We start from the raw sequence: 17020 nt of genomic DNA on the forward strand, positions 1-17020 counted from the left end.
GTAACTGTGAATGTTTGCTAGACGAACAGTTATTAGAGTTAACATGGAGCCTTTAGAACATTTTCTTGCAAGGAAGATAGAGGTTCTGAAAATTAAATAACTTCCCAGGTTACGCAGTCTCATGCAGCAGAGCTGGCATTTTAATTTGGGTCATCTGGCTCCATATGCCACTCATTCTGAGCACTCCATGGTGTTAACTCTTCATTCCCAGAGTTCTGAGATCTGTACATTATTCTCATTCTGCATACTAAAAAACTGAATTCAGTGGAGATCAGTCACTTGGCCAAAGGTCAGTGCATGGTAGATTTAAAGTGAGGCTCCACACCCGTGCTCTCGCGTGTGCTGGTAGGTCACCTTTCATTGTGTCCGTGAGCTTCACACCCGTGCTTTCGCGTGTGCTGGTAGGTCACCTTTCATTGTGCCTGTGAGGCTCCACACCCGTGCTCTCGCGTGTGCTGGTAGGTCACCTTTCATTGTGTCTGTGAGGCTCCACACCCGTGCTTTCGCGTGTGCTGGTAGGTCACCTTTCATTGTGCCTGTGAGGCTCCACACCCGTGCTTTCGCGTGTGCTGGTAGGTCACCTTTCATTGTGCCTGTGAGGCTCCACACCCGTGCTTTCGCGTGTGCTGGTAGGTCACCTTTCATTGTGCCTGTGAGGCTCCACACCTGTGCTTTCGCATGTCGTGTGCTGGTAGGTCACCTTTCATTGTGCCTGTGAGGCTCCACACCTGTGCTTTCGCATGTCGTGTGCTGGTAGGTCACCTTTCATTGTGTTTGCACAATGTGTGGAACTGGATTCCTGTCGGAACACCCTGGAGTTTATCATGGAATCAAAGGGCTAATGTTTGTTATGGAACGAAGGGTTGAAATTTTGACCTTTTTGCATTTTTTTTTTAGAGAATATTGCAAGTTACTGAAGTTAGTATATGAGATTTCCTATGTTTTCTTTTTAACTTCACTAGCAGCTAATCCAGAAAAAGCAGATAATTGCTATTTTTTCTTGTAAATTGTGTTTGCTGTCTTATAAATATGAGTTTTCTGTTTAAAATTAACTATTGGTTAGCTACTGCCTCTTCAGTCTGTCTCTCGTTTTTAGACAGAGTATTCATGTTAGTCTTCAGTTTTGACATGGAATGGGCTTTAGATGAGTCTCCTTACCTGCTGTGATTGAGACAGCATGGAAGTATATTGTATCTCATATTATAGACACTATGACCACAATCCAAGAATTCTAGTAGATTTCTAGTTCTTGGTCTTCTGCACACTCTATGACAAGGATAGGAAGAGTGAAAAAAAAAAAGTCCCCAGGCAACGGAAGTATGAGAATATAAAATGAAACAGAGATTAAAAGGGCATTTGGGGAAAAAAAAGGTCTCTGATTCAGGTCAGTACAACGATGATCAGGTCTCTGTGGCCCTGCCTGCACTGCACTGTTGTCATTTGGTTCCATGTCTCCCTGAAACTCCCAGAGCCTTGTGCTTGGTGGTCACATATTCTACTGCTAATCCACATCAGCCCAACTTGTTTTCCTTAAGGAGCCAAGATTAGTAGGTGTTTTGGAGCTTAGTTGTTTTCTTTGAGCTTCTTCTGTTCATCCTTGTTGATTTCTTAGTGTGACTTTTTCCTGAGAGCCAAAGCTTTCGTAGTTGTTCTTTATGCTCCTGTGTGTTCTAGGGGTGAGTGGGGTGAGCAGAGGGAGAGATGGAAAAGCATGTTGTGTCCTTGAAGGATGGACATACATTTGGTTGTCTTTTCTATTTAAAAGTACTTTCAAACTTTAGCAATTTTGCAAGAATAATACTATTCCAAAGAACACCCGCATCCCACCCTTCACCAGGCTCCTCTGTTCACATCGACTTCGTTTGCATCATCAGTCTCATCCACATCCTTTTATGTTTTCTATATCTGCATACAAATGTAAGCCGAGTGGGGAACTTATATACACCATATAATTGCCCCTAAATGCTTGAGATTTGGGGGCTTATATTCTGATTGAAAGTAAAGCTTACGTATTTAAAACAAGTGGAGAGGGGGGAGAGAAGATGGCTTAAACAACTTGTCAGTTAAGTCGTTTTCTGGGTGGGAAAAAATGAATTATTCTAAAACTACTGCTCTTTGTTGAGAGATTGTTGCTTGGTATTTTCTTTTTCGTTCTTCTTTAGGGAAGAAAGATTTATTTTGGTTCATGTATAGTCTGTTGTGCAGTGTGAGCAGGGAGGACTAGAACTGCTCACAGAGTGCTGACCAGCAGGCAGGGAGAGCACATACATGTGCAGGCTTGCTTCTCTCCCCACCATTTATCCTGCCCTGGCCTGCAGCCTGTGTGTGCTGCTGCCTGCACGCTGCATCCAACCCTGCCAGCCTGATAGTTGACAGATCTTTCCAAACCGTAACCTTCCACCTCGACCTGTCTTCATCATTTGAAATGCATGCATTCCACCCATCTGTCCCATAACAGTTCCAGTATTGTCAGTTGTTGAAGGTCAGTGTCTCATCTGAGACCCAAGACAGACTTTTAGCTGTGGATCCCTGCAATACCTAAAAGGAGATGTTGTATTTCCAAATTATAGTGGCAGAGTAAAGATCTCCCTTCTCAAAGGAAGGAAGGGAGTGGCTTGGAAATCAGGCATAGGTCAAAACTTTACCTAGGCAGCAAATATTAGATCATGTAGTTCCGTGTCAGGCCCCTGCAGCATGTGCTGTTGTGATGTGAGATCCAACAGCTCAGCGTTCTTGTCTCTATAGTTTTCCGTTGGTAGGCCCATGGCCTTTGTGTGGTTCTCTCTGCTCACTGCCTGCAGCTTTCCTCAACAGATGCTCCTTGGTCCTGGGTATCTGACTTCCCTAGTCACTCTTATGCCTTTGACTTCACCTTCACGCTTTATACATTGCTTCCAGGGCCGCCTGCATTCACACCAACCCTCTCACCTTCTGCCTGTCTTCCTAGGTGTTTTCTGGAAATTTTTACTTAGTTTCCATGACCCTGTAACATTTGCATTCTCTATGTCTGCAAAGCCAGCATGATACCAAAATGTGCAGAACACTCAGTTTCCTCGTAGTGTCCCCATCTCTTCAGCAGCCACATTTCCTTGCTTCAGAACCATCTATGTGCTGCTTTTATGAAACTAAGGTTTTTAATCCTTCTGCTCCAGTGTTGTTCTCAATTCTTCTTGTAGACAGGACTAAAAGGAGCTGGTAATATTTCCTCTGCCAGATTACTTAGTCCATCCCTTTAAACTCAGCCTCTCCTAAAGTTTTAGGGTGTGAACAAAACAGACAGTACTTGGGGTCAGAGGGATAGACCTTGCAGAGGACCTGGGCTCGGTTCCCAAAACCCTCTTCTGACCTCTTTGGGCACCGGGCACATACCTACATACAGACAAAGCAACCAGATATGTAAGTCTTAAAATCCCTTTTAATGTAGACAGGACTTTTGCTAGAGTGTAGTATACATGGCCTTTTTGGCCTGTTTTCAGTAGTCTTTTGCGGCTGTATCCCAATGGACTGTGTTTACTGTTCTCGGTTCCATCAATGTTCTGGTTTCTTAAGCTCCTCCAGTAATCACTGACAAGCTCTGCTTAGAGCGTCCTGAAGCTTCTCTAGCCTACATGTCCCACTTCTCCAGATTCTTCCTGCAAACCAGGTCAGAGGCTTCTGAACCACATCTCAGGAATGCCATGGCAGCCACCCCACTTGTCTGGTACTATGAATGCCACGGCAGCCACCTGAAGATGGACGCTTAAAAGAAATCCCACACTAGCTCAGAACCGAGAATAATAGAGGGTTATTTATTTAGGGGTAGACCCACAGATCACAGTCCTCTGCTGGAACAGAGAACTGCAACCAAATCCCGCAGCCAGAAAAGAGGCCGGACACGCGCTTTACATTGGCATAAATAGTATAAGAGGTCACACCCAAGTGGGCGGGTAACTTAAAGGCTACTGGCAGTAGGAATTCCTACAGCAGCCACTCCACTTGTCTGGCACTAGGAACTCCACAGCAGCCATCCCACTTGTCTGGTACTAAGAATGCCATAGCGATCACCCCACTTGTCTGGTACTCATTTTCTATGCTAATTAGGCTTTCCAGGCTGTGACTTTAGCTTATGAGAGACAGTATGCATTTATCTCATGATTTCAAAGGTCTGTCATGGTGGGGAGAGCCTGGGTGAGCAGAGCTGCTCTCTTTGGGGCAGTTAAGGGACAGAGAAAGATTGCCTGTGCTTTGCTTGAAATTTCAAGTTTGCATTACAGATCCCACTATCAGAGCCTCATAGGTAGTTCCAAAATCTTTTCATTTTGAAATTAAAATATGTCTTGTAGACAATAGTGAATACTTAACATGTAGTTTAGAGATAATAGCAAATATTGTATCCTTTTATGAAAAACAGAATATTGTGTAAGAATTATTTTTGAAGGAAAAGTAGGTTTTTAATCATATAATGGATATAAATTGGAGTGAATTTTTCTAGGGGAATATTTTTGATCACATCAATATAGAATAATGCATATTAAAGTAAAATGAGGCTATGCCAACCTTCTGTGATTAAACAGACTATTGCTTTAGACCTCAGACCTGGATGGTCTTGCCATCTGAGGGTGGACTGGTCAGAGTGACTCTGAGATGCTCTTCTTTTTTAAGAAATAAGTACACCTGTAAATACAGAGAATGTTTGCAGTCAGCCAACAAAGAGAAAAAGAGTATAGAAAGCATTCTGAAAACTCATAAAGGCTTTTACTTGAAATAAATAAAATAATTTATAATGAAGATCTATAGGAAGACAGTTTGATCAACATATTGGAAACCCATCTATTGGAACATGTTCTAACAATTTAGTTGTCTGTTCCTACTTACCCATAGCTGAGCTCTTCGGTGCTTGTCATTTGAATAATAGAAAGTTTTATTTACAGCTGACAGAAAGCAGCAGTGTATAATTAATATTTATTTATTTTATTAAAGAAATTTGATTTGGTAAAACAATCAGAAAATAGTATTTTTAATGCTAGTAGTAAATTTTTTTTTTAACCGTAAAAAGCCTCATTTATTTTTATAGTGGTCTGATGACACATCTGCTTGCTTTATCCAGCTGAAAAAGAAAATGTTGGTTCTTGGTGTTTTGTAAAATTGCTTTGTTAAATTATTTTCTAAATTGTTCAACTTTTAACAAATGACATTTGATACTTACACTGGAAAGCAATTTCAGCTAATTAAGTAGATCCCTCTCTAAACCATTGGAACATTAAGATGACATACTGTTCATTCAAGATTATTTTAATTGGTACAATTATTGTAATTTTCTTGCAATTATGTGTTGAGCTAAAAGCTTTTGTCTAGATCATTTGAGGGTTTTTTTTTTGTTAACATACATTTAGTAAGAAGAAAGAGAGTTAAATAAAAACTGTAGATAAAGATTTTTCTGTCTACATTCTATTGCAGCATTTTAGACAATCATTGAAATATTTTAGTATAAAAGTTTATTTCTGGTATTTTAGGCACTTAAAGCAATGATGGAGGCTTTTTAAAGATCAATTTAAGTAGTTTTTACGAAGATAATGTTCTAAATTCCTGTTTTGACACTACTCAAGCAGTATTTTACTCAAGAAGATATAGTCAGAACTTCTGTAAGAGGTGGCATCGTTTTGGTAGTCATGGATTTTAAAGGTGAGCTGAGTAGATTCTGAGGGAGTTTAAGGATAATGGTCATTCTTGTCTCATAGAAACAGCTGTTTGAAAAAAAAAAAGGAACAGCTGTTTGCTGAGTGACCTTGGGCATTAACATGCAGTCTTTATGGATCTATCTGATATCTTTAATTATTTAGTTATATTTTAGCAAATATCATGTCTTATATCCCTTTTTGCTGTTAACCAAAGCTTTCAAAATTGGAATTGATTTCATCTAAGCATCACTAGTTCTCTCAGAGCCCTCCAGTCTCATTCGTGTTTCCTTCATTTCTGTTTCCATCTGTCATCACTTGGGTGAATTTGCAAGTCTTTTTTCTTTACATGTGATTGTCCTTAAATTATGACTTTGAGTAGTAAAGTCCCCCTTGTTATATGAAATATGATGTTTGTACTGACACTATCTTAAATTGAAAATGCTAGGAATATCTATTCAAAACATTGTTTCATGGATGCCATTGATGGTGGCGCACGCCTTTAATCCCAGCACTCGGGAGGCAGAGGCAGGCGGATCTCTGTGAGTTCGAGGCCAGCCTGGTCTACAGAGCTAGTTCCAGGACAGGCTCCAAAGCCACAGAGAAACCCTGTCTCGAAAAACAAAAAAAAAAATGTTTTTATAGCTTTAAATCTTAATAAGATTCTATATTTTTGATATGGTATGACTTCTTGGAGATTTTGATGTTGCCATCATTCAGAATTCATATCTTATATACAGTTATTTCTATAAGCATATGCCATGTATATTCCCAACACATACTTGCTTAGAATCCAAAGTTAAATATAGTGTCTTTGTTTGTTAAAGAGATCAATCTAGTATTTGCAAAATTCACCTGATAATTTTTCCATATAAGAGAGAAAACTAAGTTGGTTTGCATTGGAATAACAATTCTGTAGCTATAACAGAAGTTGTACTTTAGATAAAATAAGTTATGTCAATAGGGTGGTAATTTAATATGAAAAGTGAGCCTGCAAACTGTATGATGAGGTAGAATGTTGATAGTGGTACATGAATTTCTGATTTTATATTGCTCATTTGTATTCTTGATAGAAGGTGATTGGTAAATCCAGATTCTTTTGGAGAGAGAGGAGGTTGAGACACTGTTTCTCTGTATAGTCCTGGCTTTCCTGGAACTAGCTGGGATCGGAGATACAGGCCACCATGCTCAATTAGCATTTTGTTTTTTACATTTGTTTTGGTTCAGTGAGGGTATGAGGTGGGCACCATGTGAACCCCCAGGACCTTCTGAGCGGGGAGCATGCCCAGGCCATGGGTACACCTTGTTCCATTATGACCCAAGCTTTCTTGACTTACTTGGCTTTGACTTTGTTTTGTTTTATATTTTCTTGGTTTTGTTTTTGTTCTTTTTGAGACAGAGTTTCCTCTGTGTATCTCTGACTGTCCTGGAATTCACTCTGTAGAGCAGGCTGCCTTTAAGCTAGGAGATCTGCCTGTCTCTGCCTCGGACTCCTGAGTGCTGGGATTAAAGGTGTGCACCACCACTGTCCAGTTGTTAAATTCAGATTCTTAATGATAAATAAAAGTGAGGGGCAGAATTTTTAAAAGATGCATTTGTTTTTGTTTTATGTATATAGGTGTTTTGCCTGAATGTATGTCTGTGCAATACATGTGCAGTGCCCTCAGAAGCCAGAATACCCGGGACTGGAATTACATTTGGTTGAGAACAACCTGGGTTGCTGGGAACCAAACCCAGGTTCTCTGCAGGAGTAGCCAATGTTCTTGCTGAACTCTCTCCAGCCTGGCAGATTTTTTAAAAACTGAAGGAGATTAACTAGGCAGATGGACCCTTCTTAAATTTTTTCTGTTTTGTTTCTGATTTGATTTGTTATTTCTACCAGGCTTGTAGCCAGTCCAAGGGTGTGAGAAAAATTACTAAAAAACAAAAAACAAACAAAACTTAAAGTTCATTGTTTTTCAGGAAGTTGTTCATTGTTTTGTTTTCTTCTGAGACAAGGTCTCACTGGCTGGCGGGGTGTAGACCAGACTGGCCTTGAACTCACAGAGAACTGCCTGCTGGGAAATAGTTCATGAAAAGCCAGGTAGGGACACACTACTGTAGAATACCCATGTGGAAAGCTGGCAGAGATCTCTGTTGCAGGGAGTCCTACACATGAGCAAAATGCAAACTGATTAGTAACAATCCGGTGGAGAGGATGAAGTGAGGAGAAGTGCCGGCTGTGGGTGGGTATGACAGTCCTCATTGAGAGGACAGCTGCAACAGATAGCCAAGTAGATTCCAGGAGGTTAGAGGATCTCTGTTACTGCTAGTCAGGTAGTAGAACAACTAATGGAGTAATATTGAATTTGATTTATGGACTTTGGGTGCCAAAGAGACAGCTTAGTGGCTGAGAGCACCTACTGCTCTTCCAGAGTGCCTGGGCTCCTGCATTTTGGGAGTCTTATAACCATCTATAGTGCCAGTTCCAGGAGACCCAGTGCCCCCTTCTGGCCTTTCCTGACATCAGGCACACAAGTGATATACAGATAAAATGTGCAGGCAAAACATCCATCCACATAAAAACAAATGAATAAACAAATAAATGAATAAAATTTTAAGAAATCATAGGCTTTGAGGAACACAGTGGGCCCTAAAGCTAAGGGAAAATAACTGGCCAAAATTCTCTGTAGGCCTCAGGTTTGTATTGGAGTTCAAACATTGTCAGCATGCCTCTCCAGCCGTTCTGCTTTCTCATTTGACCTTACACTTCCTACCTGCTCTTTTTCTGCTCACCCGTCTCATTCTTCTGGTCTTGTGAATGTGGCTAGTGTGGGAAGCCTGTTCTACAACATCCCCACCCATCTCAGGTTATGTTCCTTCACAGGTACTGCATGGGATTCTGGCACCGAGGTTTGCTTTCCTCTTCTTCAGTATTCATTTCCTCTTTATGACGATAAACTCCACCGATTACAACTTTTTTACACATTGCCGAATCATTTTCACATACAAGGTACAGAGTAGGCTGGTGTGTTTCCAAAACGAGTGGGGAAATCTGATGATGCGCTTGGATTGAGGAAGGCACAGGTTCCTGGAGGTATCAGAGATCCAGCAAAGTCTTGCTTTATCTTAAGGCTGGGACCCTCCAGATGCTTCATTGGTTCTGAATGCAGGGCACTGCTTCTTTCGTTGTTAGGAAGGTGGACCCTGTGCCAGGCTTACTGTAAGGGTGAAGCCCGTCATGGCTGATGATTACATTCTTCATCTACAATTCGGTGGCTTCTCCCTTTTGGCACGGGGCACTGAAATCACAGCAGCATTTCTGTAGCCTGTGACCAAGTTTACATTTCTAGTCTCTTATGTTTGTGAGCCTTTGGCGAAGCTGTGGGCTGTAGACTTTTTGCACCTCACACTTTGAGAGAGTCTTTCCTAATACAAGTCTCTTCTTACAGCTAATCACCACTGTCCCTTTAAAGTCAAGTATGGCACAGGTTTGTAATCCCAGCACTCAGGAGGCAAAGGCAGGAGGATTGCTGTGAGTTCAAGGCCAGCCTGGACTACTTAGCAAGACTGTATGACTTAGGCGACTCCATTTTGTTATGCTAATCATTTTGAGTCTATTAGGCCATTAGCAGTTATTCACAGACGTGCTCTGGATGTGCCCTAAGGAAAGCACTACCTATTGGAGTGTCTGAGTAACTTTCGGGAGGTGTCATGCAGTGGGCTGGGCACTTTGCCCAGCATCCCATGCTGAGCTCTGCATAACCATTGAAAGCAGAGAGCAGGAGTTACAAACCCTGAGCCACATCTGGAGTTTCTCCAGCCTGTTTGCGGACAATCTTCTGTAAATAAACAGATGAAATATCACTACAGTAGAGAACTAAGAAATAATCATAAATGCTCCAAAGTCTTGTTAATAATGTTATCATGAAACAGGGACATACTAACCAAGACAAATGGGAAAGCCAGTTTCTCTGAAATATGCTTTAGTTGTACAAAATAATTTATGTCAGGTTTACAATTTATCTTGCAGTGTGGGAAAATTATGTCATTATGCATTTTAAAGAACTCTAATTATTGAAGGTCCCATGTTTACTAGAGGGCTTAAGATATATATTTTTAAATCAAATAAACTTTAAGGCAAGAAAACTAAAACAAAACAAAACAAAAAACAAAACCAGTATACAGTAAGTGTTGGCTCCTTTCCATGCTGAAGGGGAGTGGCTAATGGAAGCATCCTGTAGTACTCAGGAAGTCCACAAGATGGGGCTATCTCATTGGAAACTTTATTAGCATGTCTGGCCATAAGACAAAGTGAACCCCTTTTTACTTTCCCCTTTCCATAGCAGGGGAACGATAGTGTAATGAAAGGTTGAATTTCAAGTCATTTCATTAACTCATTAGTTAATTCATTCCTGTGTGTGAGTGCCATGTAGAGGCCAAGGTAACTTTGGGTGCTTAGTTTAGTGCTCAGGTTTAGTCTGCTGTGAATTTTGCCTCCTACCTCTTAATTGAAACCATCTCATTATCCTAGATTACAATTTGGTCACCTCTGCTGCTGTCGTCTGCTCACTCCCAAGCCAGCATTGTGCAATACACTAACATCAATACTGTGAGACCCTAAATAAAACAGCTCATAGAAACTAATTTATTCCAATTGAATCTGAATATGTTTGAATATTTGAAAATATTTGAATATTTTAAGCAAGTTAATTAGAATTTTTTTGAGGAATCTATGGAAGTGACGAATTATATATAAGGATTAGAGACTCGGGTTCATTTAAGCATCTCTAGTTAGTTTTATAGCATAACAAGAAAATCCTTCAATGAGAATAGATGAAAATGTCACCAGTTTTTAAACTTCCCTTGTGATGACAATATAGTGTTGAATGTAGCATGTAGTTATTGAAGCTTCGCCCTGCTTCCCTAACACAATCCTGTTACCTGGGCCACGGCTTTTAATCTGACTGCTACACTCCTGCACTAGGTGTTATATAGGTTGTGGTAGAAAGTACTTTCTTGTCTAATTTTGTGAACAGGAAGCGGCTTAGATTTTAAACAGTGAAAGAATAGACTTGTGTGTGTGAGGCAAAGGAGACGTTTTGTCCCAGAGTCTGCACATGGCTGAGACTGCTGACTGCTCTAAAGGCTGTTAAAGAGGCCTGGGGGAATGGAGCCAATAAATGAGGAGGACAAAAGTCTCATGCAATAGCTAACTGTCTTCAATGCCTCAGACAGTTTATACTCTGAGGGTTAAGAAGAGTCACGTGAGTGAAGCATCCAATCACAAAAGCAAACCGCTTGTGGTGGGCAAGCCGCACATGGAGGCATATACACAAATATGATAGCCAGTTGTAATGAATGATCTGAAGTCAACTCACTCCTATCTGCTACCTTGGAGGAGGAGCTCAAAAACACAGTTCAAGAACAATTCCGTGTTTTTGAAGAAACTGAGGTCACCAGATTCTTGTCTTGGTTTCTTGGAGGTTTCCCATAAGCACTCAGAATTCTCCTACGACTCCATTCTTAGACTGTCTTTCTTCAGAACTCCAGTACAAAGTCAGGATGGTTTGTGAGCAGACCTGCTCTGCTGCATTCTAGAACAAGTATAATACATAGCAGAATTCTTCTAGATTAGTTTTTCCATTTTAAAAAAATGTATAAGTTTGCTGGGCATGGTGGTGCATGCCTTTAATCCCAGCACTCAGGAGGCAGAGGTAGGCAGGATACTGTGAGTTCGAGGCCAGCCTGGTCCAGGTCAGTCGGGACTACATAGAGAGACCCTGCCTCACAAAACAAGTAGACGACAAACTCTAGAACTGAAGGTCCATACCTGGAATTTAGCAGGGCAGGGCTGTGCTGGACATTCGGTTATTCAGCAGCAGCAGCTGAGGCAAAGCTGTCACTTTAAGATGGGGGAGTTGCCACACTGGAGGAAAGGGCTAAGGAAAAAGCATTTTGGAGCTACTTTCACGTAGGCAGGCTACAGAAGAGGTGCGTTCCTCTTAGAAGTGGTACCTGCACGTGTGTCACACACTTAAAAGACTAGAGAAGTGGCATCTGCTTTTGCTAGGTGATAAGATAATCAGGCATTGCACTCCTCTGCAATGAAGTGTATATCACGTGTCACCTGGGAAGCAATCAGGTTGTTTTACCTTAGTAAATGTTCTGTGCCGGTTGTCTTATACTGGCTGCAGTGTTCATAGTAAGAAGCGGTATTTGAGGGGCTGGAGAGAAGGATGGCTCAGTGGCTGAGAGCATTTGCTCCTCTTGCAGAGGACCCGGGTTTGGTTCCCAACATGGTGGTTCACAGCCACCCATGATTCCAATTCCAGGAGATCCGATGACCTCTTCTGACATTGTGCACCAAGTTTTCATGTAATGCACATATATATGGGCAGGCAAAACATTCATACACATAAGAAATTAAATAAAAATAATTTAAAAAAGCCGGGCGGTGGTGGCGCACGCCTTTAATCCCAGCACTCGGGAGGCAGAGGGAGGCGGATCTCTGTGAGTTCGAGACCAGCCTGGTCTACAACAGCTAGTTCCAGGACAGGAACCAAAAAGCTACAGAGAAACCCTGTCTCAAAAAATCAAAAAAAAAAATTTAAAAGGCACAGTATTTGGTTGGAATAGTAAATCATTTCTATTGCACCAATTGAACATATATATCAATTATGATAATGTAAAAATATCCTTTCCTCCTTTTCTTATGTTCATATATATGTAATGATACATATGAATGACTTATATGAAAAATTTCTCAAGTAGTTCTATTAAAGATAATTGCTCGTTGGTGAAAAATCATTATTTTTGATTTTGGGTTTCACTTACATTTTTTTGGAGGTGAATTGCTAAAGACACGTTCCAATAGTTCAGGCTAGGAGCAGAGTGAGGTAACATAGGCTTCATTTGCTTACCTGGCCACCTTATGTCAATTATGTTTTATTAAAAACTTTAGTTATAGGAAAGAAATTGATGTAATTGTTTTGGTGGTCATGCTTACTAACTTCATTGTAATTGCCAGTTTATAGTACTTCATAATTTCCCAGAAATTTTACAGTTAGATAGGACGAGTTGTAGTGGCTTCATCTTTCAGATGTGGACACAGGTTCTGGCAGGTTGACCTATCCCGCATCACTAGCAAGAAGAGGATGTGAGTTTAAGTAAGAATTCAGGGTCAGAAGCCTCTAGAGACCACACCATGTCCTAAAGTTGGCTGTACTGCTGCCTAACCTCAAATAATGTCAGGCAGCTGAAGTGTAGTCATGGTTTCTGAAGAAAGAGTGTAAACTTAATTATTCATACTGGTAGAGGTGGAAAATTAAGTGGTTAGGATAAATCTCACATGGTTACATTTGTTGAATTTATGATATAATAAAGAGTATATCAGAAGAACTTTTTTTTTCAGAAAAGAATATTGACAAACTTTACTAAATGTTAAAAGAAAGTGGCACATTACCACCACCCTTACAGAAGTAATAAAGACTGCAAAGTGAAAATTCAATTGATGACTTAAAATCTTTCTTTTTTAGACATATATTTTATTTATTCTTTGATAATTTCATGCCTACAACTTTTATCATTTTCATATCCCAATCCCTTTTCAACTCCTCTCAGATATCTCCCGTTTCCCCTCCCAACTTCAGGTTGTTAGTTTTTAATCATTGAGTCTAATTAGTGCTACCTTTTTGTGTCTGTCCACTTGAACATGGTCAGTTAGAGTTCTTTGGGAATAATGTGTGTGTGTGTGTGTGCCTGTGCGTGCACATTTTCTATTTGCTTGACAAGTATTTATCAAGCAACTGAGCTATGACAGTATTCTATGCTAGGCACTAGAGATATACTAGTGATTAAAACAAAACTTGCTCTCAGCTTCGATGGAAGTGACAGTCTGTGGGGGTGAGGCGGGGAGTAAGAAGTTTCAGAAGATAATTCCACTAAGAGATGTCCACATGACGTGTACATGTGACATGAAGGAAAGAGTAAGGGCTATCTCGTGCTGAAGATGAGGAATGACTGAGAAATCAATGGGTGAAGACAGGATGGAGGAGTGACTAGGATTTTGGTTGTTGTTCCACAGAAAATAGCTGTCATAAAAATGAGGTTTGTGAGACCAGAGAGATGGCTCAGCATTTAAGGACACTTGCTGATCTTCAGAGGACTGAGTGTGGTCCCTAGTACCTGTGTGGTAGTTCACAAACTTCTCTTCCTCTAGTTCTAGGAAATCCACAGCTTCTGGCCTCCATGAGTTTCATATAGCCTCATCAGGCACACATACCTATATATAACTTAAAATTATTTTAAAAATGAATTGTGTTGTGGTATCTTTTGTTGTTGACTCTAGCAATACAGTTATTGTTTTTCCCTTCATTGCTAGTGATTGAACCTGGGGCCATGTGGATGCTAAGGAAACACCCTTCCACTAAGATGCACCCCAACACCAACTATCCTGGTTTTGGCTGTGTGTTAATATGATGGTCTTCTGGAAGTTAGATCTGTCTCCAGTGTAATACAGTTCCAAGGCAGGCAAGAGTTTGGAAAGACTATTAGGTTGCCTGGCTTGCACAAGACATGGGTCTGATCATTGTTGAGTGAGAATTGGGGATAGTAAATCTTAATTTAAATCCCTTATTAAATAATTACATTATTAGATAGTTTCAGAAAAAATATGGTATCTTATTTGTAAGTTTTATATTCTAGATCTGCTTATACTTTAAGATAGAAAATTTTCCATATAGTTTTGGACCTTTGAATGGAAGTGACATGAAAGGCTTTTGTAATTTCTGCCAAGTAATTAATATGTATCTTCTATAAAGTAGTGTTGTCTATAATCAAAATGCTTTAACTTACATGGGTGTTGGCATTAACAAGTGCTGTTCCATTAGTGGCATCAAAAGAAACTACATTTAAACTTCCTGGGAGCTCGTTGATGCCTGAGATTATAAAAATGCTTTCTGTGGGCCATTTAACTGCTGGCAACTTTAGTTCACATGATTCATAGTGCTGAAAATTTAAATTCACTCTTAATTGAAAAGTGAAGTTATTTAAATTCTTTAAATGCTAACCTTTGGAAAAAATATCTGAAAAATAAAGGCCCATATGATTTTGATGGCCCACTGCCAAAAGATTATCATTTACATAAACGTCTCTTTTAACAGAAGGGTTTAATGCATTGAGCTCAAAAGGTTAGAACAGAGACTTCAATCTGGAAAGCAGCAGTAGCCGTTTGGCTTGTGAACAGCAGCATTGTTCACCACGCTGAGAACACTGTTCGCATTCAGGCTGAAAGCAGCGCTGGCATTAGGATTCAGTTAATTTGTTTCATGTGACTTGTCAGCTGTGTGTTTTTATCTAAATCTTCCTGGCCTCTCTTCTTTTTTGTGTGTAAAACTCTTAGAATAAATGAACTACCTTTTTAACTCTTTCATTTCTGATATTTTTCCACCTTTGCAAATGATACCATGTGATCATTTTCTAGGTTTTTATTACATGTTAAATGTATTCAATAATCAGTTTGAGTGCAGTTTTACTTTATTAAAAGTAACTCCACCTTAGGGAGCTTTCTGTTTTGTCCATGTGTGAGTGTGTAGCAGTACTTTGTGAAATCCACAAGACAAAATTGCTTGCCTTGTCTTCTCACCAGAGCCCTGTTCTTTCCTCGTTTGCTAATTTTGTTCTCTGGATTTTCCCTCGAATGGCTTTTAATATCTGGCTACCAGCCAAGTACTGGGTCTTAGCAATAAAGTGCTGATCCCATAGAAAAGATGCAGCTGTTGCTAATCTTAGAGTAGGGTTCCGTCTCACTTGGGAGGATCAGAAAATGTCCTCTCCCCTAAAGTGGAGCCTCATGCAACCCAGGAGCACATACTCTTGAGTAATTGGCAAGTGCTTTGAAGAGAGTGAGCGCCAGGACTTTGAAAGAGCTTCAGGAGGCAGTTAGCATAAGTAAACCCCTGTGCTGAAGCTGTCCAATTTCATGTTTGGAATTTCTGTGTATCCATGAAATTGTTCCCACCGTCAGAAAGGTGAATACGCCGGTCACCTAGTCAGGCCTCTTCCTGGTTCTTTGTAATCCTAAGCTTCACAGGGACTGGGATTGGCTCTTTTACATTGACTGGACTCTTTATTTATTATGAGATTTATATGTCAATATAGTTCATCCCTTTTTATTGCTGTGCTGTATTCTATGGTGTGGACCTTCCTCTACTTCTGTGCCCACTCACCAGTTAGTGGACACCGTGGTTACTGCCAGTTTTCTTGTCTAACTGTTTGAACATCTCCGTTCCTTTATCTTTGGTACATCTTCTTATGCACCTCATATCTGCTTACTACATGATATTTAGCTGGGAGGTGTACCATGCAGAATTTGAACATTTGGCCATTTTTCTTCTTTCAAGACAATTTCTTATTGATCATTATAATAGTATCTATTAACGGTTTTTAACAACTAAAATTCACTTACTTTTACATTTGAGAATTTCTGCTTATCCAGAATTGTTGATTGTTTAATTTAGTTACGAAAAAATGAGTTCATTATCAGTTACTATATTTAATCAGCTAAGCCTTATTCTTTCTAGACTACCTTCTGTGTTTTTTATTATATCTATGTTTATACAATAAGCATACATTGCTTTCACAATAGAAAATAATTTTTTATAGAGAAGAAAATAACCTGTGCTAACACTTTTCTGGTTTGTGTGATTTATTTTAAAAGGTCCCCCCGTGAAAGAAGAGCTACGGTGTCACATTGAAGAGCCCAAGTCTCAGGACCAGCCTCTCCCCTGCTGTGTGACACGGTGGCTGTTAGCTCCCACCTGTGCATTTGTCCCCATCACAGTCAGTGAGAGGAGCAGCTGACTGTACATGTCCCTTTCCCTGCTTGTCTCTCTGCTCCGAACCCTGCTCCTGTTCTGACCTTCTTCACTGTCACCTAGCTCATTTTGGAACTATATTATTGTTTTTTCTCCTTTAGTTTTATCATCTAAGGTATTTTTAAACGAGAACACGGTGTGTCTGACATGTTCCTGTGGACAGAAGCAGCAAGTTCAAGGATGCAGAGTCTAACTCTGGTAGCAACATTAATGGACTTTCCATTTCTTTCTTTTTGAAGAATATCGAAGAATATTCCAACAACTAAAGATGTTGAGCCACTGCTTGAAATTGATGGAGATATAAGAAATTTTGAAGTGTTTCTGTCTTCAAGGACCCCAGTTCTTGTGGCTCGCGATGTAAAGACTTTTTTGCCTTGCACTGTCAACCTGGATCCCAAGCTACGGGAGATCATTGCAGGTAGGTTGTTGGGGTGCAGTTTATTTTTCACTGATGTCCTCAAAACTTTTCATGTTTCTTTTCTTTCTTTCCTTTTTTGTTTGTTGGTTTTG

General features: G+C 40.2%; 1 protein-coding gene across 27 annotated transcripts in view; it reads left to right on the plus strand.

Moving 5' to 3' along the window:
* The window catches only part of Kidins220 (kinase D interacting substrate 220), a 97704-nt gene that overhangs the window by 53503 nt on the left and 27181 nt on the right, over window positions 1-17020 (plus strand). For all 27 annotated transcript variants that reach the window (XM_075984110.1, XM_075984111.1, XM_075984109.1 and 24 more), the window contains exon 23: window positions 16750-16928. In XM_075984110.1, the coding sequence (XP_075840225.1) occupies window positions 16750-16928 (179 nt within the window). The remainder of the gene's footprint in view (window positions 1-16749; window positions 16929-17020) is intronic.

Source organism: Microtus pennsylvanicus, chromosome 8 (assembly GCF_037038515.1).
Source record: "Microtus pennsylvanicus isolate mMicPen1 chromosome 8, mMicPen1.hap1, whole genome shotgun sequence".
Lineage (NCBI taxonomy): Eukaryota > Metazoa > Chordata > Mammalia > Rodentia > Cricetidae > Microtus > Microtus pennsylvanicus.